General features: G+C 41.2%; 1 protein-coding gene across 6 annotated transcripts in view; it reads right to left on the bottom strand.

The window, feature by feature from the left end:
- The window catches only part of phactr4a (phosphatase and actin regulator 4a), an 84150-nt gene extending 58602 nt beyond the window's left edge, over positions 1 to 25548 (bottom strand). For 2 of the 6 annotated variants that reach the window (XM_084313386.1, XM_084313391.1), the window contains exon 1: positions 4337 to 4610. In XM_084313386.1, coding sequence (XP_084169512.1) covers positions 4337 to 4394 — 58 coding nt within the window. In that variant the 5' untranslated portion in view covers positions 4395 to 4610. Of the gene's footprint in view, positions 1 to 4336; positions 4611 to 8757; positions 8944 to 11188; positions 11234 to 13925; positions 14041 to 14866; positions 14927 to 23239; positions 23318 to 25251 lie in introns of those variants that run through there. The other 4 variants (XM_084313388.1, XM_084313389.1, XM_084313390.1 and 1 more) reach the window with 4 other exon arrangements.
- Positions 25549 to 26268: the final 720 nt, after the last annotated feature.

Here is a 26268-nt window from a genome sequence, read left to right as displayed (position 1 = left end):
ATTTGAAAACGATTCATGAATAGGCCGAAAAATTACAACTTTTTTGTGTAAAGGGCGATTCCTGTGGAATCTTTTTTTTTGAAATTTCCAAAAACAAGCGTTTTTCAAAATGGTATCAAACGGAAATGTACCGATGAAAAAACAATCCGTTTCAACAATGTTGACTGCAAGCAAGTTATTGATAAGCGACGGGCATATTAGACACATAGCCATAATTTAAGATATAGTTTATTCGTTCGCAAATGTGCTCGCCCTCTCATTGAATAGAGCGCTGGCACTCAAGTACGCTAAATCGTGCGCCCCCTGCTGGCACTGAAAGTGTTAACGGGGTTGTGGGGGTACAATTTAGCCGTCTGGGTCATATATATGACGAGCAGGTGCTCAAGAAAGCGCCATCTATTAGAGCAGACAGCTCTCACCCCCTAAATCTGGAATATCAATTATCGCCTTCCGAAGTTCCCGCCAACGTTTAGAGATCCCTGCAGCTAAACGCAATAGGTATAAATTCTCATTTATACCTACCTCCATTCGTGCCATCAATAAAGGAAGCAGGAGGAGGTAGCTTTGATGTGGGTGGGTGGGTGGGTGGGGGAGATGGTTGTAGTTGTGCTTACTTAACTGTCATCATTATCTGACCTTGTGACCATGTACATGTCTGTCTAATATCTATGTTCTTCTTGTTTATGTATGTTTACAGTGTTTTTTTGGAGTTCTTATCTGCTGTAACTGCATGAATTGCCCAGTTTGGGACATGCTAATAAACTTGACTTGTTCGTCCCGTGGACAATCCTCTCTTAAGTTGCCAGCACAGCAAGCAAAGCTCAGCGCATCACACGTTATAATGGTACCTCATCACAGTCCTCAGGTTGAACGTAAGCAGTCCTAATGTTGACCCTCATAGCCGATTAGTCAGTCGGTTTGGTCATATAGACAGTCGACCGAGACTTTGTTAGTCTATCTGTTTTTGTTTTTTCGTTTGGTTGTTTCTTTGTTTCTATGTTGAACATGTTTGAATCGCATCTCGTAAAGCACTCTATTCCAAAAAGATCCTTCTACGGCTAACGCGACTGCTTTTGGGAAACAATTTCACACATTTGTTTGATGAAATCATTGATCAACCAATCGATTTAAGTCAAACAAACCCCCTATGACAGATGGCGCGGTTATGAATGAAAACTTTATTTAACAGATTGCAGAATGGGTGCAATACAGTACGGCTCAATACACACAATTGTTAACACAATGGCGCCCAAGCACGGAGATCTCCGTGTTTCGATTCCACCTGTTGTGGACAGAAGCACGGATATATCCGTGGCAAGTTGTTATTGCTTTTATTCCATTTTAATAACCTATTCAAGGTCGCCGAGCGGCACTGCAGATTTACCCTACTCTTTGAATTCGCCAACATGCAATGCCGGCCAGATCCTCTTAGGGGCGATAATAGAGTGTTCCCTGTGGCAGAAGTTGTCTTTCTTTTTTTGGATCTCTAATGTAGTTTTCTACTCATCTGAAGCGATAGCTATTGTCTGTTGCACGGGATACGTTTTGAATTGCGGATTTCACTATGCAATAAGGGGATTTATCATCAGCCAATGGACATATCGATCTACCAGATGGCGATCGATAATGGGGAAATGCTCGGGGGGATCCAACCGGCTCATGGTAAGATCTTTTTCACGTAAATTACAGCCAGATCGGGCATCGTTTTGATAGCCATCCAGGCGATCGGCCTATGTGGCTAGTTAGACGAACACGGTTATTGGTAATCAATAATAATAAACAACGTCCCCGTCCCCCCCTTTCTGGAATCGTGCCGATCATATGCAGTTTGAGTTATTTCTGTAGCATCTGTAAAACGGAAATGTCATTGGATATAACGTTAGCAGCTATTAGCCCTATATCTAGCCTTCCAGAAAATATACTAGTCCCAAATCCCGTATAACGCTTATATTCACGGCGCTATAAAATGAGAACCTATTGATGAATTCTTTTTTTCATTAAGCCATTTTGAAGGGACGGTTTATGGACTCAATTGACAATGAGAATGGACAGATAGCAATACTATAAAGTATAGATTTAGCTCTACAAACAGCCCCACGTCTGTTTACATTCCCCGGTCCTCTTGACATTAATTAGACTCATCCCAATGGCCCCGAATGTGTTAAGGGGATGCAGACCAGAGAAAGACGTCCGTCTTGTTTACATCAGGGTCCCCCATGTATCTAAGAATGTTTTTCTCGCTCTAATAGCCTGCGCTCCTACAGGTACTGTGCACTAGTATTCCACTCATGTAGGCCACAAGGTGGTGTCGCGACCCCTGACCCTGTAACCCCTGATCCATTCATCTCTGGAAGGTAAACACGCTCTTCCGAGGAGGCCTCCTCCGCTCTGCTGTGTGAGATCCTCTGCTGACTGCTAAGACAGGGTTGCCTGTAATGACAGCCTTGCAGGGAGGGGGGGGGGGGGAGGAGGGGGCGAGGCACACCGACCGGCCTCCCAGCTGTTCCTGACACTGTAGCCCAGACACCGGTGGGTGTTGTTAACCGGGAGAGTGGGGTGACGGGGGGGGGGGGGGGGGGGGTGTTCACTGTTGGCGTGGTGTTGGCTGTGACCTTGTGTTACAATAGAGCATGACAATACGATACGGCTGGTATCTCCGAGCAGCACGGGTGGATAAAAAGGCGCCAGGCCCTGAAAGGCGAGGTGAGAGATACCAAGGACTCCGGAGAGCTCTGCGCTTCACAGGACGGACAACAAACAAAGCATCGAAAGCACAAATACCTCACATATCCAGGCTTATTTTGACATAAACCCGGGACAACAACGTAAATACCGCATACGTGCTCAGCCATCGTAATAGGTGGCGACAGTGGCTCAGGAGGTTACTGTAAGAGCGGGTCATCTGGTAATCGGAAGGTTTCCGGTTCGATTCCGGCTCCTCCCGGGCAGCGTGTCAAAGTGTCCTTGAGCGAGACACTTAACTCCCTAACTTCTGCCGATGAGCAGGTCGGCACCTAATTGCACGGCCGCCTCTGCCGGTCCGTCGGTGTGTGAATGTGTGAGTGAACAGGGTCAAATGTGAGGCACAAGTTGTGAAGCGCTTTGGATAAAAGCTGCTATTTATAAATGCAGTCCGTTTACCATAATAATCGACAATGCCGGGAGAAGCATGGAGAATTACGGGCTCTTATGCAAGATATAGCGAAGCGTATATATCCACATGAGCCACACCAGGGACACGCTGCTCGTCAAAAGCCCACCCCACCCCCCCCACCCACTGTAGCAGAGGTATAAATACACTGCGCATGCAGAGCCAGCGTCTTGTGTTACATGTTGAGGGTGTGTAATAAATTATTATAATATATATATATATTTTTTAAAGAGTATTAGCATATTAACACACAGAACCCCGCAGAGTAACCGGTTGTCTGGTAAGGTAAGGGTTTAACCCAGGCAAATGTTCCTGCTAAACCAACAGCAGGTCACAACACGCCAATGCCGGCGGCTCAAAGTCCATAACATTGGGCAGCAAAACAGCAACCCCCGTGGTTTGTGATTGTTCACGAGTCTAATAAAACCCACAGGGGGGTTCTGGGCAAAATTGTAATTCGCGAAAGTCGATAACCGGGACTCTAGGCTCCCAAAGCTCTTGCCTCACTGTGGCATGAATGTGGAATGTGTTCCATCTGCTGCAGACTACAGTATAAAACACACATAGTAAGAAGTTCCTCCCTCCAACAACAAAAAAAAACTGGTTTGGAAGTTTGCTCCTGCCTGTTATTCTAACCGGAGGCGTGGAGGTTTAGAGGCGGCATGTACGACGAAGCCCACAGTGTAAACACAATTACACACACACAGATACTGTAAGTTGCCGGTCGGTGCCTTGCACCCCCTTGCTCCCGTCTCTTCCGTACAAGCTTCCATACGGGGAGGAGGGGGAGACGAGAGAGAGACGGACGGGAAGGGGGGGGGGGGGAGAGAGAGAGTCAGCGGTGCTTGTCTGTTTCACAATCGCCACATTCCATCGGCGTGCGTTCTCTCGTACACCTGCCTGTGCCTGCCACCTTCCACCGGCCTCACTCGCACAGAGAGAAACACCTGCGTGAATGTGTCCACAATCATCCGCGACTAAAAACACAAACACAGGGCAGACCGTCCCGACTCCTGCCGTCGAAAACAACCTGCTTTCGAAGAAGGACACTCAACAGTGTGTGTAAATGCCTACTGCTCAGTCTCTGCCACCGTGGAGGACAACACCCCCCCCCCCCCACCCACCCTACCAGTCACCACCCCACCCCACCCCACCCCCCTCCCCCTCCTCCGCCCTTGGACTCACCAACGTTGTGTTGGGCTGGTTGCTGGGCCACTGTCTCAGTGCCGGCACTTTGTCCCATGCTGCCGCTCCTGTCCCCGCCGGCCCCTGCCTCTCCTGAGGCCCCGCGGCAGGGAGAGGGCAACGGGGAGAGGAGAGAAGGAAAAGGACCGCGCCTCGACTCCGCTGTAACTCCTGTAACCCAAGACTCTCCTGCCTGCCGCGTCTCTGTAGACCTGCCCTCCTCCCCCTTCCACTTCACTCCGTGTGTTTTGGTCTCTCCCTTCCTCGCTCTCTCACTCGCACTCTCGCAACAACACTCTCTCTCTCTCTCTATCTCTACAATTCACTCAACTCACTAAGTCCCTCCCTTCCTGGATCTCTGACTTCATAAATAAGGTAGGCAAAATAAGTCAGCCTCCAGATGCCTGCCATTCCTGAGAGCGGATTTCTCGGGGGCAAAGTTCACTGGGAGGCGAGTGGCTAGGGCTTGGCCGGTCCGGTCACCGAGCCTCGGAGGTTTTTCCAGTGAAACCCGCGGGCCCCCTGGCTAGCGCCATTCCACAGGCTGACAGCACCGCTCCCCCGCAAGGGCAAGGGGAGGGCTCTCCAGAGAGAGAGAGAGAGAGAGAGAGAGAGAGGTAACTTGAGACGTGGAAGGTGAGCCAGGCCCGGTCTAGGTGGAGCTTAGTCTTCCCCCCCCCCCCCCCCAGAGAACAGGAAGTGACATCACAGAGGTGTCCAGTAACACTCCGGGAGTCGTCCATATAAAGTATGTGCGCGCAGGAGTAGATGATTGATAAGACTGTTTGCATGGAGCTTGTCCTTAATCTCACGTGGTGGAACCTGGTAGTTACGCTACATTCTTACACCTGTGGCTTTTGTTTTGGTGTGGTTAAAACGGGGAACTAGGTCCAATTTCTGAATGTTATTCCTCGGGTCTAGAACAGTACGGTAATATAACTCTCTCCCAAATCCAAATACTAAAGTATAAAGTCTGAAGCTTTTCCATTGACAACAAATTGCGAAGAGTTTTATAGATGACACGAGAGCACCCTGAGTTCATAGAACTGAGAACAAAAATAAAGCCCATTTGGATATGAAAAAAAGAAATTCTGTGGGTCCACAAAATCAAGTCTCAAACAGAGCAGCTCCAGAAACCATTGAGTTTGATTCTTACTTCTCTGGTTTCTGGCGTTTGGAGAGAGTAGCACATACAAATATTGATTGAACTCGTCTTAGGCCATGGAAATAACATATTATTTGAATCTTTCTTAAAAAAAATTTGTGGTGTTCCCTTTAAGTTAAGCTATTTTACAAGTAGTAAGACAATCACCCGATAGTTCTAATCATCAAAACAAACCGCGAGACTAGTATTTCAGAGCACAGTGCCTTCTCCCAAACACCTGAGCAAACATCAGCCCCGCCGCTCCCAGGAGCTCCACGTGATTTGATTTCTCCCTTGGGGGACCCTGATGTAAACAAGACAAACGTCTTTCTCTGGTCTGCATCCCCTTAACAATTGTGTGTATTGAGCCGTACTGTATTGTACCCATTCTGCAATCTGTTAAATAAAGTTTTCATTCATTCATTCATCCTTTCATCCTAGGATTTACACAACTGACAAATAATTTTTATTTTCTTTAATTAAACATTTCACAGGATGTTTAATGTTTAAAATAAAGACACGGCAGCCAGGCGACCTAAACGTTCCCCTCGGAAAGAGAGCTGTGTCAGTGTGTGGGTGAATGTAATCAGCGCGTGGGAGAAAAAGGGGGTGCTGCTGACGCTCGAGAGATAAGGTGGGAAAGTAGGGTACTGCTGAGAGAGGCCAACCACGGCCGGCATTGACCCGGTTAGAGACGGACACCGTTTGGTGCGGAGAACTCCTGTTCAGAGGAACCGGGAGGATGGACAGGCGGTCTGAAGGAGGCAGTGGTGGAAGAGTTTTTACTTTTAAGTACAATTTCAAGCTACTTGTACTTAACGTGAGCATTTTCATTTTAGGGAACTTTATAATTTTACTCCACTACATTTCAAAGGAAATATTGTACTTTTTTTACTCCACTACATTTATCTGAACCCATCAGTTACTAGTTGCTTTGAAGAGAAAGATTTTGCATAGAAAACATGGCAGAATGTTTGAAGCCCGACAACTTCCAAGAGGACATAAATCAGAGCAGCAGAACTGGACCACACATACCACTTTAACATGACCTTTTTAGAGGTCAATGGATCGAGGCTCGATTGAATGCTCCCAAGCACTGGAATACACAAACGCCATGTAGAATGTGTACTTTTACTTTAGATACTTAAGGTACATTCAATAGGACGTACATTCAATACGTCTCTACTTTTACTTAAGTAAAGGAACGGTGTACTTCCTCCACCGAGAGAGAACAGACGACTAACCCGTCCGGGGGGGGGGGTTATGGGACATCCTTGAGAAGATACCGTCCAAATAAAAAGCTAGAGACACATTTACATTTACAGTTTGTCATTTAGCGGATGCTTTTATCCAAAGCGACTTACAAGTTCTGTACGACAAGTGAGCAGGAAATCAAATCAAATGTATTTGTATAGCCCGAAATCACAACAAATTGCCCCCCATGGGCTTCAGAGATCAAGAGGAAACATCACAATAGATCCAGAACAATACAGTACAACACCATAAAATCCACATTTGCAACACCCCCAGACTTTCCCCAATGAAGATAAGGAAAGACTCCCTAAAACCTAGCAGTAGGAAAAAGAAAGAAAAAAACCCACAGAAGGTGGAGATAAACCTCAGATGAGCTGTTCAAAGGGAATCCCCCATCAGCAGTGTTGATCAAAGTGTTGAAACTTGGGTACTCCAGTGTTGAGTGCATAGTAGTAGAGAGACATGTTAGTAATATATATTAGGAAGAGTACGTGATAGTAGAGTAAGGTTAGTTGGACAGTAAGAAGGTATACACCGCTGAGTATAATTGTATTATTAGACACCGATTTGACCGTAGCCAAAAAAGGATTTAGTGCACGACTAGGGCCACCATAAAAATAGCCTCAATAATCTTGACATTTTTGGATATGACTTAATAGGCCCAGTAATCAGTTCAGTAGGAGGTTCTTCTATTTTCTTTTCTTTTAGGCAGAGCAAAATATGCTACACATCTTTGTATTAAAATAAGATGGGGAAATTCCACACATATTCAAGTAACACTTGTAGTATAATGTAGTAATAAAATAACGTTGGCCCCCAGCTGTATAGAGAAGAGATATCCCTATACAATAGCTGACGACAGCAGCAGCAAGGGACCTTGAGATTAAAAAGAGACTTGATTGATTGATTGATTGATTGATTGATTGATTGATTGATTGAAAACTTTATTAACAGATTGCAGAATGGGTACAATACAGTACAGCTCAATACACACAATTGTTAAGGGGATGCAGACCAGAGAAAGACTTTCGTCTTGTTTACATCAGGGTCCCCCATTTTCAAGACCAAGACTTGATGTATTATTACAGGACATTCAAGATATTATAAAAAGGTTTACTCAAAAGACCTAATCCTTGCCTGTACCTACATGTGAGAGTGAGAGACGGTGACGCTACGACACCGTGGCTCCCTCTAGAGGCCGATGCAGTCTACTGCATGACCAGCAGGAATGTGAGGAATGCAAGGCTATTAGGTCAACTTTTTGATAAAGGGGAGAATAATTAGGTGCACCATCCCTGGGAATCCTAGCTGACCGTCAGCTGCTCTTTGTCCATAAACAAAACCCTGACAGAATGAGAACTCTTCCATCATTATGGTAGTTTGTTTTCCATCATTAACAAAAAGCACACGCACAACAACGTTCTAGATTTTAAATGCAGGGTCACAGTCAGAAAGGAACTAATGTACTCCAGCGTTTCGGCGTTATCAGTGTTTTTCCCGACTGTCCCAATTTCTTCTTTCTGGATACGAAGTACAAGAGGATAAAAATAGCCTACTTGATGACTCACAAGAATACCACAACAGTATCCTCATCAAATCACAGTCACACAGAGAGAAACATGGTGGAGGACTTGGCCTGAACCTGGAGCCTTCCTGTGACTCAACGACCATTCAGCGAGATTATACTGAGCTTGGCCAGAGGGCCAGGCAGTGAAGAGAGGATCAGGCTATCTAATCAATTTTAGCCGGGGCCCTGTTCCCTAGATTGCGTAGTACTTTTGTCCTGCGCCGACTAGAGCCATCCAATCCTGGTCCTGCAGTCAACGCCTCAACGTCTCTGATTGGGGAAACAACATTGTCTCAGTGAATCCACAACACTGTGGATTAACACAGTACAGTAAACCAGTGAATGGTTTCACCATTCAAAAAGAGAAAGAACAACGTTAAAAAAAGGACCGACTTGCTAAATAATGATTAGCGTAAAAATATTGTCCAACAATGGAGAGGGAACAGGTTTACTTACACGTGCGTTCAGACTTTACTGCCATTCAAGAGATTCTTCACCGGTTTCACTATAAATCCACTTCCGAAATAGTTCTAGCAGAGAGCTCCACTGCTACGAGGCACTTCTCCTGTCCCAGAGCGTGGGAGGTCTGTTGTGACACGAGACTCCAGGCGCTGGGGGATGAACGGCAGCAGTCTCTCTCCACTATGCTACAGGTGTGTCCTCTGGCTAAGGCCCAATCAAGTAGCCGCTGTCGTCGACACCACCGCCACCACTACTACCACCGGCGTGTGCGTCACAAGGCCAACCCCTGAGCAGGACGTCTACAGCAGCAACTCTCTGTTGACTCACCACTTCCTGCTCTCATGATACCATGACTGATAGGAATCTCTCTTTCACCGACCACACTAATGACGGACAACAACTCTTGCAAACAACCTTGAAAACCCTGCACGTTAGGAGAAATGAGGAGAGAAATCTGTCAACAGAAATTGGCCAGTTTTCTTGGGGCTATTTTCCTGTACTTGGTGCGACTGTATTATTTATTTTGCGATACATTTTTCATATGTATCGCAAGATCACATTTAAAAATATATATACACCTTCAAGGTAAGAAAAGAGAAAAAATATATATAATAAAGATTAACATTAAGCAGTAAATCCCGAACCACACACACATATTCTGGGGATGTCAGAAAATAAGAAACTATTGGGAAGAGATAGGAGAGATAATAAATGAAATAGTAGGATACGAAATACCCCAGGCAGGCCAAGTATTGTATTGTATTACTATGGCCCATTCAACATCAATTATCTATCGTTCAGGATGTAGGAACGTTTTACTTTTTCATTCACACATTCATACTAAAATACCGTCCAGAGTATAAATATGTTTTTACCGTTTTCTGCTGTATTTCATAGAACGTGAGATATAGCCATAAATGCATATATTAGATGATCAAATGCAGTTTGATACCGATCAACGTTATATAAAAAATTTCAACTGTACATGATCCTAAACGTCACGACTGGTCATCTGCTGGTGACCGGAGGGGGGCGGGGGGTTTGGCCGACGTTAAATGATTCATGTAGTATGGGTGATATATAGATCAGAGCAGTTTGTATGGATAATAATAATCAAAAACGCTGAAACTCACGGCAGCTTCCGCTTACTGTACCGTTGGGCGATCACACTGACAGATCCCAGTTATGTGATGTTGATCTAGGTGATCCAGTTCCGGTTTGTATAATACTAATATACGTCCAATCATGTTGTTTATTGAGTTATGGCAACGGATCGATATGCACGGTGTCTGGATAGAGTCCCGCGAGTGGCCGGACGGAATAGGGGACGGACTAAGCACTTCCAACCACTTCCGGTTTTGGCAACTCGCCGATCGGCCACCAGGTGGCGGTATTGAAGCGTTGCAGAGTTGAGCGGAGTCCTACAACACCAGCAAAGACTCCGTGGGTGAAATGTGAATACCATGACGAAAATATGAAATATTGATCTCAAAGACGCCGTAACCCGTCATTGGCAGATTACGCATGGCGAGGAAGAAAGGGTTAAGATACTATTAGTAGCAGCCAAGAAAGCTTTGACTAAACTGTGGTACAGAGTAGAAGCACCGACGAAGGAACAATGGACAGAGATAATTATGCTGAGGGTGCAAGAGGAGAAATTTGAGTCAAAATGGGAAAAGTGGGAGGAATTTAAGAAAAAGAACGACATCACAGAAGAATGAAAAGGAAACAAGAAAATAAATGGAAATGTAAATAAACAATGTAAATATAGAATGGACCGAAGGACCCATGTCACCCTTTTTTTCTTTTCTCATTTTTGTCCATTTGTTTTTTATTTTAATTTTTTTGATACTATGTCTTTATAATTTTGTATGTTGAACTGTATTGTCTATGTTGTAGAAAAAAAGATTATAAAAATAAGTAATTTCTTTTTTTTTACAAAAATCCACCATCACCATCTCAACCCACAGTGGACTTCAACTGTACCGCCAGACAACTCCACGTTGACATGGTTGCCTCCTTCGCTCCATGATGCACCAGAGATGTCGAAAGCTCTGAATACACCATGTCGTCCAAACAGTCCACGCTCTGAGAGCAAGTGAATGAGGCAGTTTGGTCCGAATGTATTCTCACTTCAAAACAAACCGCCCTAGGTTTCACTTGGAAGTGGACCCAGCCCACCTCAACCATGCGGTCCAGGGCAGCACTCGTCTAGCGCTGACCCGAGTTCAGCCAATGTGGTGAAATGCTCCAGGGTTCCATTCAACCATGACTAAACAAGGCAGGAGGGAAAGCAGCCCATAGTTAGGCTAAGTCTGCCTAATGAGTGATTCTGATGATGGGATTACAAAACTATAATTAATAGTAAGCCAGCCTGCAACAACAATATGTAGTATGAATGTAAAAAAAAAAGTGTTTCTCTTACCACGATTTTCCATCGCAGTGTCCTAAGAGCAACGGCCAGCAACTCCTGAATTGCATAAAGAAATGGAAAGATTACAAATCACGAAATCAATAGTAAACTGGATTTCAAAAGAAAACATGGCAGGAGATATTTCTCAACATGGTCTAGTTTGGCGCTCGGTCAATAATCCACACCGCTTATCAGTAGTAGATACTATAGTATACAGAGGTTTCGCTGGGATTCCGTTGCTAGGGAACAGGTTGGACCCAAGTCTATTTCCTGTCGGTCATCAAGGAAACTATAAAATACCCCATTTCTCAACTTTCAGCACACAAAAACTCACATACTGCAGGAGTGCTGTATTAAATGGTAAAAGGCTGCTTTTTTTTTTTATATAGCGCTTTTATCCAAAACGCATTACAATTTGTTTCTCACATTTTACCCATTCACTCACACACCGACGGCGGAGGCAACCATGCAAGGTGCCAACCTGCTCATCGGGAGCAATTAGGGGTTAAGTGTCTCGCTCAAGGACACATCGACACGCTGCCGGGAGGAGCGGGAATCGAACCGGGAACCTCCGGATTGCCAGACGGCTGCTCTACCCCCATCTGTGTTGAAATCACTCAGTCATAACATTCTGCTGACATAACTCTACATGGACTCCAGCAACAATAACTCCCATCCTCACTATTTTCATGTGATTTTTCGTTTCTGTTTTATTATTATTAATAATGAGTCGGGAAAGAGTGAAGACTATGGATTCTCAGGGCACTTCATGAAGAGCATGGGTATAACGTGACAAATATTCTACCTAAAAAACAGCCTCCCTTGAAGGACTCCAGCCTCACGTCGTCAGCAAGTAAATCAATGTTGAGCGTTCCAGGACACTTCCTGGTTTACTCAATAGATTATATGGAGCAGCACAAGAATGCCAGCCTTGACATAAATGTCCATTAATGAGCCTCTGGAGTTACCCATCAATCAATTCCATGTCCGGGTTCAGAACTCATTTCAAGGACCTTGCAAACAACTGTCACAATTAAGAGACTAATCAACTAATTAGGTAGCAGCACCGTTATTGACACGGTTATAGCAGTGGGTCATGAACCAGTGAAGATTGTCTGCTGTGTTGCTGTGTTGTCTTCTATTCTATTATATTCTGTGCAACGGGTGGAGGAGTAGTTTATGTCATGGTCATGTTAGTGGTTGTAGTTTTATTCAGTCGTCACACACAATACAATATGCACAATCATTCCAGACTGTCAACAGTCTTTGATTTTGGCAGTGACTGAAAAGGTACACAGGCTGAAGCATAATGCGTATTTATGCCTGGCCTGAAAAATTCAAAAAAAAAATAATTCAAAGAAATAACTAAATAAAAATGTATTCACATTTGCTTTTTGAACAGTAAACATACAAACATCTCAAATCATATGCTGAAAAGAAACGTTGCATAGTCCGTATGTTAAAGGGATACGGAGTAGAATTATCCTTAAAAACAAATGTATCTAGACTCATACAAACATAATCCCTCTCAATCATCATGTTTATCTGCAGAGACCCCTCCCTCTGCCTGGATTTCCTTATTTTGCTGTGTTCGGGAAGTTTCTAGGCGTCAACCTTTGGGTAGCGAGTGCACGTTATGTGCATGTTGCATTGTTGCATGCATGGATTGATTCCCCTCCCTCCCTAGTTACCATTTCCCCACGTGGAATGCACCTTATTGGATAAACTGCTAGTGGGCAGTCCACTGTTCTCTGCTCCTGTTTTGGAAAATGCCAGCATGTTCGCTTGTCAACTTTCTCTTTTTCTACCTCAAGTTGAACCTAAAATATGTTTAAAATATGCTAAGTTTGATAGGATATTGCTGGATCTCGAATCATCTCGATCTCGAATGCCTAGTTTGACCCAAACCACCATGTTCGATGGTGAAGGTTTCTTATATAAAACGCCACATTGTTTTAGTGGTGCTCTAGTGATACCTAGTGGCTGAAACTACTTTGTATTCCTTTAAGTAGGTGCAGTCGAACAGTGATGTAAAAAGGGGTGGGTCACTAGTATCAGGCTGTACTTTGGAATGTTTCCTCTGACCAAAGTCCCCATACCAAAACAAGCTTGTTAAAGCCTGCCTGTGTGACTGCGACTAGCCTTTACTGTGTGTGTACATTGCAGAACTGTAGGCGGTGCGCCACATGGAAGTCAAGTATTTGGCCTTCTTATCCATTAGGAAAGGCACCCTTGGCTGGTTTCACAGAGCAAAGTGGGTCGTCTGTGTGAACTGGGCTATGACCCGTCGGAACAGAAGGAGCGCTAGACTAGAATTAGATGTCCCTCTACAGGGTTCCCACAGACATTGCAAAATGAAATTCAAAGACTTTCAAGTACTTTTCCAAGCACCATTTTTCATTTTAAAAAGGGGCATTTACAAGGATACAATTCACTTTTAAATGCTGTTTTTTATAGGGGAAAAATCTGATCCAATATTTATGGCTTAAAACCAATTTCCAACAATTAGTTACACTTTAAATAAAAGAAAATATGCAATTTCTTGATTCAGAAAGATTTGATCATGGATGAACAAAACGTTCAATGCGAATGGTTGATTTTAATTTCAAATACTTTTTAAGCACCTTGTTAAGAATTGGCCGTTTAAGGAATTCCAGGCCTTGACTTTTAAGCACATTAAGCACTTCAAGGACCTTGTGCAAACCCTGCCTCTATAATGTTTTTATTATTATTTGTGCTGAAAACTTACATCTACTGAAGACCATTGGGCTTTCCGTCAGTCCTCCCAGCAGTGTGGTCCCAGTGTTGGTCTCTGTAACTCCAAGGTCCAAACGGACAGCCCTGCAGCAGTGATTGCAAGATTCCTGTTCAGAGACAAAACACAGAACATGGTTAAACAAAACAATCTTCCTCCAAACCGCAGCACAACACGTGTCTTAGAAAAAAGGACTTGTAGGCCTCCTGAAAGTAACCTACATAGGCTAATAAAGCCTTAACTAAGTGTTAAGACAGTTCTAAGAATTGTTGCTCTTAGATCACACAGATTCAAGGTCCATCCTGTAAATATTCAACACTGTATTTATTATTTTTATTCCAATTAGTGTATATACCTTCTTGTCTGTACAACTGTGCACAGTTGTACAGCCCCTGGACTATTCCTATTTATATTTTATAATTATATTGTGCTTCCATGTTAATTTAGTTTATATGTCAATTTTATTTTATTCCACCTTTTTATTTTTTATTCTACCATAATTGTCTGTCCGTCAATGTCGCACCAAAAACAACCAAATCAAATTCATTGAATGTGAAAAATACTTGGCAATAAAGACCTTTAGGATTCTGACTTATTCAATTTCAAGTTCTTTGTCAAATACACAACAATACAGGGGCATTGCAGGTAATGACATGTTTGTGTTTCGAGCTCAGACTCAACAGTGCAGTGCACAGTTAAGAAACAACAATGAATACAAGAATGGTAACAATAAGTAGTAGAGTAACAATAGGTAGTTAACCTACTTATCCTTTTGTACTGAAGCGATAAGATAAAAATCAAAACAGTCATGGTTATGGCTACATGGGAATGAAAAACACCAAACCGCTGAAACATCTAAAGGAATTCATAATAGAGAAACTGGGCTAACCACAATAAATAACATACAGTAGACCTTCAGTTCAGCGAGTACTCACGGCAGAGGGCCTTCTCTTCTGGTCAGCATTGCTATGTCCAACTGGTTTGGCAACTGTGTACAGCAGCAGACTATACTGTACACACACCATCTACGACAGCTGCAGAGGCAGATCTATACACGTCTCTATACACCACATAGCTTGTCCATTGAATCCACGATGAGAGGGCGAGGCCGGGCAAACAGAATTTTAGAAGAGGCATCTTACAGTAATGTTACTTACTGCATTCGAAAAACATCTAATGTAACTGCAGTAGAAAACATCTAATGTAACTGCAGTAGAAGACATCTAATGTAACTAAAGTAGAAGACATCTAATGTAACTGCAGTAGAAAACATATAATGTAACTGCAGTAGAAAACATCTGTCATACAGTGTCTGCCATAATTAATTGTACTTTCTGGCAAGTAATAATAATGATAATTAGCAGTGGTTTAATCTATCACAATATTTAATACAGTCAGGGTTTTGTAACCCCTCAGTTACAGTAACTGCAGTAGAAGACATCTAATGTAACTGCAGTAGAAGACATCTAATGTACTGTAACTGCAGTAGAAGACAACTAATGTAACTAAAGTAGAATACATCTAATGTAACTAAAGTAGAAGACATATAATGTAACTAAAGTAGAAGACATATAATATAACTGAAGAAGAAGACATCTAATGTAACTGCAGTAGAGAAGACATCTAATGTAACTAAAGTAGAATACAACTAATGTAACTAAAGTAGAAGACATCTAATGTAACTAAAGTAGAAGACATCTAATGTAACTAAAGTAGAATACATCTAATGTAACTGCAGTAGAAAACATCTAATGTAACTGCAGTAGAAGACATCTAATGTAACTAAAGTAGAAGACATCTAATGTAACTGCAGTAGAAGACATCTAATGTAACTAAAGTAGAATACATCTAATGTAACTAAAGTAGAATACATCTAATGTAACTAAAGTAGAAGACATCTAATGTAACTGCAGTAGAAGACATCTAATATAACTAAAGTAGAAGACATCTAATGTAACTAAAGTAGAAGACATATAATGTAACTAAAGTAGAAGACAACTAATGTAACTAAAGTAGAATACATCTAATGTAACTAAAGTAGAATACATCTAATGTAACTAAAGTAGAATACATCTAATGTAACTAAAGTAGAAGACATCTAATGTAACTGCAGTAGAATACATCGAATGTAACTAAAGTTGAAGACATCGAATGTAACTAAAGTAGAAGACATATAATGTAACTAAAGTAGAAGACATATAATGTAACTAAAGTAGAAGACAACTAATGTAACTAAAGTAGAAGACATCTAATGTAACTGCAGTAGAAGACATCTAATGTAACTAAAGTAGAAGACATCTAATGTAACTAAAGTAGAAGACATCTAATGTAACTAAAGTAGAAGACATCTAATGTAACTGCAGTAGAAGATATCTAATGTAACTAAAGTAGAAGACATCTAATGTAACTGCAGTAGAAAACATCTAATGTAACTGCAGTAGAAGACATCTAATGTAACTAAAGTAGAAGACATCTAATGTAACTGCAGTAGAAGACATCTAATGTAACTAAAGTAGAAAACATCTAATGTAACTAAAGTAGAAGACATCTAATGTAACTAAAGTAGAAGACATCTAATGTAACTAAAGTAGAAGACATCTAATGTAACTGCAGTAGAATACATCTAATGTAACTAAAGTAGAAAACATCTAATGTAACTGCAGTAGAAAACATCTAATGTAACTAAAGTAGAAAACATCTAATGTAACTAAAGTAGAAAACATCTAATGTAACTAAAGTAGAAGACATCTAATGTAACTAAAGTAGAAGACATCTAATGTAACTAAAGTAGAAGACATCTAATGTAACTGCAGTAGAATACATCTAATGTAACTAAAGTAGAAAACATCTAATGTAACTGCAGTAGAATACATCTAATGTAACTAAAGTAGAAAACATCTAATGTAACTGCAGTAGAATACATCTAATGTAACTGCAGTAGAAGACACCTAATGTAACTGCAGTAGAAAACATCTAATGTAACTGCAGTAGAAAACATCTAATGTAACTAAAGTAGAAAACATCTAATGTAACTAAAGTAGAATACATCTAATGTAACTAAAGTAGAATACATCTAATGTAACTAAAGTAGAAGACATCTAATGTAACTGCAGTAGAATACATCTAATGTAACTAAAGTAGAAAACATGTAACTGCAGTAGAATACATCTAATGTAACTAAAGTAGAATACATCTAATGTAACTGCAGTAGAAAACATCTAATGTAACTAAAGTAGAATACATCTAATGTAACTAAAGTAGAAGACATCTAATGTAACTAAAGTAGAAAACATCTAATGTAACTGCAGTAGAAGACATCTAATGTAACTAAAGTAGACAACATCTAATGTAACTAAAGTAGAAGACATATAATGTAACTAAAGTAGAAGACATAATATAACTGAAGAAGAAGACATCTAATGTAACTGCAGTAGAAGACATCTAATGTAACTAAAGTAGAAAACATCTAATGTAACTAAAGTAGAAGACATCTAATGTAACTAAAGTAGAAGACATCTAATGTAACTAAAGTAGAAGACATCTAATGTAACTGCAGTAGAATACATCTAATGTAACTAAAGTAGAAAACATCTAATGTAACTGCAGTAGAATACATCTAATGTAACTAAAGTAGAAAACATCTAATGTAACTGCAGTAGAATACATCTAATGTAACTGCAGTAGAAGACACCTAATGTAACTGCAGTAGAATACATCTAATGTAACTAAAGTAGAAAACATCTAATGTAACTGCAGTAGAAAACATCTAATGTAACTAAAGTAGAAAACATCTAATGTAACTAAAGTAGAATACATCTAATGTAACTAAAGTAGAAGACATCTAATGTAACTGCAGTAGAATACATCTAATGTAACTAAAGTAGAAAACATCTAATGTAACTGCAGTAGAATACATCTAATGTAACTAAAGTAGAATACATCTAATGTAACTGCAGTAGAAAACATCTAATGTAACTAAAGTAGAATACATCTAATGTAACTAAAGTAGAAGACATCTAATGTAACTAAAGTAGAAAACATCTAATGTAACTGCAGTAGAAGACATCTAATGTAACTAAAGTAGACGACATCTAATGTAACTAAAGTAGAAGACATATAATGTAACTAAAGTAGAAGACATAATATAACTGAAGAAGAAGACATCTAATGTAACTGCAGTAGAAGACATCTAATGTAACTAAAGTAGAAGACATCTAATGTAACTAAAGTAGAAGACATCTAATGTAACTAAAGTAGAATACATCTAATGTAACTGCAGTAGAAAACATCTAATGTAACTAAAGTAGAAGACATCTAATGTAACTGCAGTAGAAAACATCTAATGTAACTAAAGTAGAAGACATCTAATGTAACTGCAGTAGAAAACATCTAATGTAACTAAAGTAGAAGACATCTAATGTAACTAAAGTAGAAGACATATAATGTAACTAAAGTAGAAGACATCTAATGTAACTGCAGTAGAAGACATCTAATGTAACTAAAGTCGAAAACATCTAATGTAACTAGAAGACATCTAATGTAACTAAAGTAGAAGACATCTAATCTAACTGCAGTAGAAGACATCTAATGTAACTGCAGTAGAAGACATCTAATGTAACTGCAGTAGAAGACATCTAATGTAACTAAAGTAGAAGACATGTAAAAGTAGAAGACATCTAATGTAACTAAAGTAGAAGGCATCTATAAATGCAGTAGAATCGCTATGATGATTCTATTCTGTTTTGCCTGGATGGGGAAGTCAGTGTCACCTAGATCCTAGAAGATAGAAACGGAAATGTAGCTTAATATTTTAGAGCTGCTGAAACGTGTGTAGGCCAATCAGACTCACAGCAGGCGTTTTGAAAGAAAAAGAGAATCTGTTAACATAACGCTGCCTTTCTGCATTTTTGGCATATTTTCAAGCTGCCACTAAACTGACAAGAGAACACGATGCTCCACAGTTCCCTAACAAATTATTCACAAGACCCAAGACCAGCAGCACCACAGCTCCACTTCTGTTCTCACATTTCCAACGCTCTGCGTTAAAGGAACAAGCCGCCAACATTTGGGCTATCTGGCTGCATGTTAGCCTAGCTTAGCACAATGAATGGAAGCGGACATGACCGGTTAGCCTAGGCATTGTCCAACTAACACCTCTCCCGAAGGCTAACCGGTCATGTCCGCTTCCATTCATTGTGCTAAGCTAGGCTAACATGCAGCCAGATAGCCTTCTACTGAACGCACAGAGAGGAAACTGGTATCTGTCTTCTTGTCTCGCTCTGGAGAAGACGGTAAGCTAATTTCCCAAAATGTTGCCGTGTTCCTTTAACTTAAGATTCAGGCTCCCTCCACTCTCGGCTCTCAGGGGCAACGATTCACATGGTTGTGGGCAGGCGGTAAAGCAAACACAGAGGGTTAATGTGCACCGTTTTGTGTGCAGAAACTGCAGATAAGTGAGTAACCCAGTGCAGCACGGCCAGGAGAACGAGCCCCCACAATGCATCACTCCCGCCCAGAGGGGCATCACATGAACGGGCTACGTACGTACACACACGTGGCGCGCCAAATACCTGGAACACACCTTGTACAACCACCATTTTATTGAAGTTTCTCAGGCTGAGAAGGAAACAACCTGTCTACCGAGTTAGCCTGAATCATGTCTTGTTGAAGGTCAGCGGTTTTTACATTTTGTTCATTAAGCTCTCCCACAATACAAGAGACACAGTCACACAGACGATAGCATAAAATACAAGCAGGCCAAATAACAGCCAGATTTTCAGGTTTAGTAATATGATCCAACTGGGTATGGAATTTCAGTACATTTGCTAGAACGAAAGTGCATGAAACACTGTGCACCATACCTGTATTAGGCCCACACCTTCTTTGTTTTGTTTTGTAGCTCAAGTCATTCCACAATACAAAAGCGGTATTGAGCCGGTAGATGATCCTACATGACTGACAACTTCCTAGTTTGACATAATTTGTTTTCCCATACCGTGCAAAGCAAGCCTAACTGTCATTCTGCGGCATGGTCATGCTGGACCTACAAAAGGCCTTCGACACTGTCAATCACACCATTCTGATTGACAAGCTAAAAGCAATTGGTTTTGATAGTTTATCAGTGAGCTGGATACAATCCTACCTGGAGGGGAGGGAACAGATGGTAGAGGTAAACGGTACTCTATCCCCCCCCCCTCACAGTGAGCTGTGGTGTTCCACAAGGAAGCATACTAGGACCGCTACTATTCCTAATTTATGCAAATGACATGTCGTCAGCTTGTGACTGCAACTTGTTCCTGTTTGCGGACGACTCAGCCCTGCTGGTCTCTGACAAGAACAAATTACAGGTTGAAAAAGCCCTCAGCTCGGAACTAGGCAAAATCTGCATATGGCTCGCCGACAACAAACTATCATTACACATGGGCAAAACAGAGTCCATTCTCTTCAGTTCAAATAACAAACTCAGCAAGACCGACGGCTTCTCGGTTACAGTGGGTGACAATATTATCACAAGGAAAGATGAAATTACCTACCTGGGTTCCATCCTAGAGGCTAATCTTTCCTGTGACAAAATGGCATCCAATGTAATAAAAAAAGTCAACCAACGAACGCGATTCTTGTACCGGATCTCCTCTCTGGTAAACAAGAATACCCTGAAGACTCTAGCAGGAGCACTCATTCAAGGGTACTACGACTATGCTTGCACCTCATGGTACCAAAGCACCTCAAAGGCACTAAAAAACAAATTACAAACATCTCAAAACAAGCTAGTCAGACTACTGCTTGACCTGACTCCTAGAACCCACCTCACCCCTGCCCACTTTGACAACCTAGGATGGCTTAGAGTAGACGACAGCAACTTGCAATGGACCTGGTCTACAAGATACACTACGCGACCAAGGTACCCATGTACATGTCAAAATACTTCCCAAAGGTCAGTGAATACCACGATCACAACACCAGAGGGAGCTCAACAAATCATGTAAAACCCAGATTCGGCTCAAACAAGGGACTAAACACGTTTCGCAATTATGCCACATCAATGTGGAACGCCCTACCCAAAGCTGTAAAGGAATGTGAATCACTACCCACTTTCAAAAACACTCTCAAAAAACACCTACGTGAGACTGCAATTCGAAACTGGCCCCTACAAATGTCCTAACCTAGTTGTACAGTAAATGACCAAGTAAGGCTTTGTCAGTATTCCAATGTACAGTGTAAAATGTGTGTGTGTCCCCTACCCAACCCCCCCCCCCCCCCACCTCCAATGTACAGCCCTCACCCACCCACCCAACCCCACCCCACCCACCCAACCTCCTCCAATGTAGTTTCTACGCCAAATATATATACACTCTTTTTCTGGACACTTTTGTATCACAAACAGTACTGTATTTGCAAATCTGATATGTCATAAATGTATAGATGTAGCAGTACTGTCTATCTGTATGTCATGTATGTCATATATGTTATGATGAATTGAAAATGGGGGACCCTGATGTAAACAAGACCTAAGTCTTTCTCTGGTCTGCATCCCCTTAACAATTGTATGTATTGAGCTGTACTGTACCCATTCTGCAATCTGTTAATAAACTTTTCAATCAATCAATCAATCAATTCAAGTACAATCCTAAATTGGCACTCGAGCCCTCGAACATTCACTCGAAAATGTTTCATCCTCGAAAAGGAACTGTGCACTGCATCACAAGACAAAATTAAAGCAACGCGGCATAATCATTTTATCTCAATTATCTTGTTTTTGCGATTGTGGGAAGCCAGAATCATAATTGAAACTTGATTGATTGCCCAGCCCTACTACATGGCATCATCACCCATTTAAAGATCCAGTACAATGATGTTTTAATTCAGTCATACATTGCTCATTGTTGAATGTCATGAGTATAATTTTTTCTGCTTCAGATGCATAATTTGATTTGTTACAAGTGTTTTAGTGCACCCTCAACTCCCCGTAGGCTGAGGGGGCGTGGTCTTCTGTTCACTGGGCACTGACTATACACTGTAAACATTGTAAGTTGCTTTCGATAAAAGCGTCAGCTAAATGACTAAATGTAAATGTAAATTAACACGCTGCACGTCAGACAGTAGATTTATTAGCATATCCTTAGCCTATGATAAGACTAAATAAATGACACTATAATTTCCCTTTGTGGTATCTCCCATCTAAATATTTTTTAAAGAATAAAGATTAAAGATATTAAAGAAAATTATCTAACAACAAGTGACCCTGGAAAACCACCTACAAATCTGAAAACACCAAACCAGAAGTGCCGTTTGGCACGTGCTACACTGAGGGGTAGACCGGAAGGCCTCCATGACGACATTCAGGGCACTAGGGGTGTAACGGTATACAAAAACCACGGTACGGTAGGTTTTGAAGCCAATGTTCGGTACGGTTTTCGGTACAGTGGGGGAAAGTTTGGCTTTCCATGTTCCACTCAGGGGTGATGTAGTGTGCAGTAACTAATTGTACTTGTAGGGCTGTCAACGAATATTCTATATTGAAATTAATAATAGACTTGTAAAAAAAATTTACCTTGTACCTTTACACCCCTACAGGGCACTGAATATGAAATCTAAGAACATAGTTAATAGTTATTGATAAGACAAGTCAACGGGGCTTACGATCGATCAACTGCACACTGTATGTGTGTATTGTGCCGATATGTCGTAAATATTGTGCACAGACTGAGACTCAATCAATTCTGCATATTCACCCTGACGGCGCGGCGCGGCATGCCCCCCCCTCCCCAACCAGCTCATTAGGATAAGATCCAAACACATGGGCCAGAGCGCAGCAGGGTTGAGTTGAGGCACAATCAGCCATTCATTCTTTTCATTCTGCAGGCTTGGCATTCTTTTTTTTCCCTTTTTTTACAAAGAACCAAGTTCGGGGGTTTGTTTGGGAATGAGCGGCATGGCACTCAATGGGGGTGTTGTCAACACCGACACGGCCAGTAATGGCATGGTGACAGTAGCCTCTTCTGTCGGATATCCCACCATCGTCCTACTAGTAGTACACACTCATAAGTCACTCACAACATAGCTTCCATCTGAAGAACGCAGTAGACAACTGCTAGGGGATTTAAGCAGTAAGTACTGGGCATCCCGCAGTAAAAGGATACATCAGTCCCCCCGGCTACATCATTCCCAAACTGAGCCCCTACTTGCCTAAATGCCTACTACTGTAAAAGTAGGCTAGAATAAACTTGGCTATGACGATGTCTGGCCATTGTCAAATTCCTACACGGATTTGAGACAATTCGTATACAAAGCTCAACAGAACAACTGACCTGTTCACAATGATGTCTCTCTAGGGACCAAGCGGAACAAAGCGGCAGCTCCTTTTGTCTTTCCTCTCTGGCTGGCACATTATATCTCTGAGCCTGTTGTTAATAGGGCGTCTTACTGCTTTCGGTCAACACTAAAGGCACAGTGGCACTGGGGTACATGTTGAAACAAGCAGTATAAGGAATGCACTGGAATGTATGGGAGGGGGAACTAGGTTATCCAAATTCAACAGCAAACAAAAAACCTTAACACATTATACCAATATCTAATGGTATTCCCTGTATTAAAACAATGCAGCTCCAACTGCAATGCCAAAAAGGGAGATTCAATAACGTTACATAGAAAACAATACTAATGTACAGTGAAAACTAAATCTAAATGTTTAGGTGAGGCCCATATAATGTCCTAAGAAATATGGATGCCCATGCTGCAGAAATATACTTATTTTATCAACACATTTCTCAGCCCATACAGTTTTTGGATGTTACATTTACATTTGGTAATTTAGCGGACGCTTTTATCCAAAGCGACTTACAATTTTGTGAATAAGTCAGCAGGAGGGGTACAACTCTGTCAGTCAGTGGCATTGTTCGTCAAATAGTGTTGAACTTAAGTAGTACACTGAGTGCATAGTATACAAGACATAATAGCATGATAGGTAGTAGGATACGTGTGATAGGTAGTAGTATAAGTATAATGTTTTGACAAATAACGTCCAAATTACCAAACTGGAGTGAAGTTAAACTGTGTGAACTTTCTTTGATCTCTTTGCATTTAAGTATAGTTAGCTGTTACCTGCAACATCATTAGTATTGATAAACAGTAGGCAGGTTCAATAATTGAATCCGTGACCATGAGATTGATATCTTGCTATACCCCGGTAGGCCGGTACACTTGCTGAATGTGAAAGTAATTAAATAGCTGGTCTTATCTTATGTAAAGTGTATCGTGTTACGAGGAGTAACACCTACCTGTTTTCTTATACAAACAAATTGTCAGATGCAGTCAGGTTCATTCTTATTTGACTAGGTCAGCCGATGATGGACAGATTATGTTACCACGTCCGAAATCAAATGCTTTAAAGAGGACGGTTGTTTATCGTGCCATCAATCATTGGAATAACTGCCCACTTAACACAAGTACATTGAATAGCAAAGTGTCTTTCAAATACCACCTGAGAATGCACTACTTAAATATGTGAGCAAAATATTCGGATGTTTATAAAGATGTCTACAATGTTTTACTGTTTTTAGATTATCATAGTTAAATTAAGTGAATTGTGATTGTCATATGTATCTCATGTATTTGTTGAATGAATGAAAACTTTATTTAACAGATTGCAGAATGGGTACAATACAGTACGGCTCAATACACACAATTGTTAAGGGTATGCAGACCAGAGAAAGACGTTCGTCTTGTTTACATCAGGCCATCAGGGTCCCCCATTTTCAATTCATAGTGACATTTATGACACACACAACATACCTAATGTGTTATGTTTTGTGTTGTCTTTCTGTGTGGACCCCAGGAAGACTATAGCTCGCCACTTAATAGGTGGCACCGTGGCAGCTAATGGGGATCCTTTTAAACAATAAACAATACATACACTCTATGTTTGTATGTGTGAACAACCTGGGATCGCTGTTTTTAAATGTTAGCTCAACATGACTAGCTAAACGTCACTGCTAATCTGGGCTGATGCTCCTGCTGGCTAGTAGTAACGTTACGTTTATGATACATTGAAAATGGGGGGGGACCCTGATGTAAACAAGACGAAAGTCTTTCTCTGGTCTGCATCCCCTTAACAATTGTGTGTATTATTGAGCCGTACTGTATTGTACCCCATTCTGCAATCTGTTAAATAAAGTTTTCAATCAATCAAACAAACCACTACTAGTTAGCTTGTATGTAGAGCCAGCAACAGGTGGCTATTATTCCCTGCCCAGGACTACACCAACAACGTAGCCTGAATATTGTTATCTATCACTAAAGAAAATGCACAACAGACACTCACCTTCTTATTGATGCATTTGGCTGACAGGATTCGTAATAAAGCTAAAGATGTGTTGTGTTTCTTTGATCCTGTCGCGTCGTTGAGTCCTTGTTGCTTCTTCTTGACACTTCTCTCCCTACTAATCACAAAAGCAAAGCGAGGCGGAACTAGCTTCGCTAACAACAGCCACCACCACCTCGAAATAACTTCTCGAAATGAGTGAGGAATAGTCGAGTGATAACTTAATAACTTTGTCGACGACAGACCACCACGGAGGAGATGTGAAATATATCGCGAACAAAAGTGTTGTTGTTGACACTTCGCTGTCAAAAGGTGTGTACATGTATACGCGTTAGTTAGAAGATTAAAATGCCGATGCGCATGCGCTGTCCACGCATACTGGCTTCCTCCTCACCTGCCAGCCTCTCAAAGCCACTTTTGAATTTCTGGCAGGTGGCCCAATAGTTAGAGCAGAACATTTCCAGAAATCTCCCTCCATCACCTGTACAACATTGTGTGAAGGTCTCTCACAGTATAGCCTACTGCTACTGATATGAATATGAATTGAAAATGGGGGACCCTGATGTAAACAAGACAAACGTCTTTCTCTGGTCTGCATCACCTTAACAATTGTGTGTATTGAGCCGTACTGTATTGTACCCATCTGTAATCTGTTAAATAAAGTTTTCATTCATTCATTCATTCATTCATTCATTCATTCATTCATTCATTCATTCATATAATGACAGCAAAACAGCATTTAACTTTTCAGGGAGACAGTCAATCATATAAATATATGTATATGTATATATTCTCTGTTAGGATATGGGTGACAAGAAAACACGTCGTAGATAATTACATATTGTAAATTTAAGTCCCTTTTTTAAATTACATCTAGGAAACTAAATTGGATCCTTTACACTCCCATCAAAATTATGAGAATTTCCTACAATGAAATAACAAAATAATTTTCACATCTGAATAGCAAGATACATTTCACATCTGGAATACAATATTTTTTACATCTGGAATAACAAG

Source organism: Notolepis coatsorum, assembly GCF_963971535.1.
Source record: "Notolepis coatsorum genome assembly, chromosome: 4".
In the NCBI taxonomy this organism is placed as follows: domain Eukaryota; kingdom Metazoa; phylum Chordata; class Actinopteri; order Aulopiformes; family Paralepididae; genus Notolepis; species Notolepis coatsorum.
The sequence above is the reverse complement of the archived record's forward strand: the minus strand, read 5'-3'. Positions and strand labels throughout refer to the sequence as shown.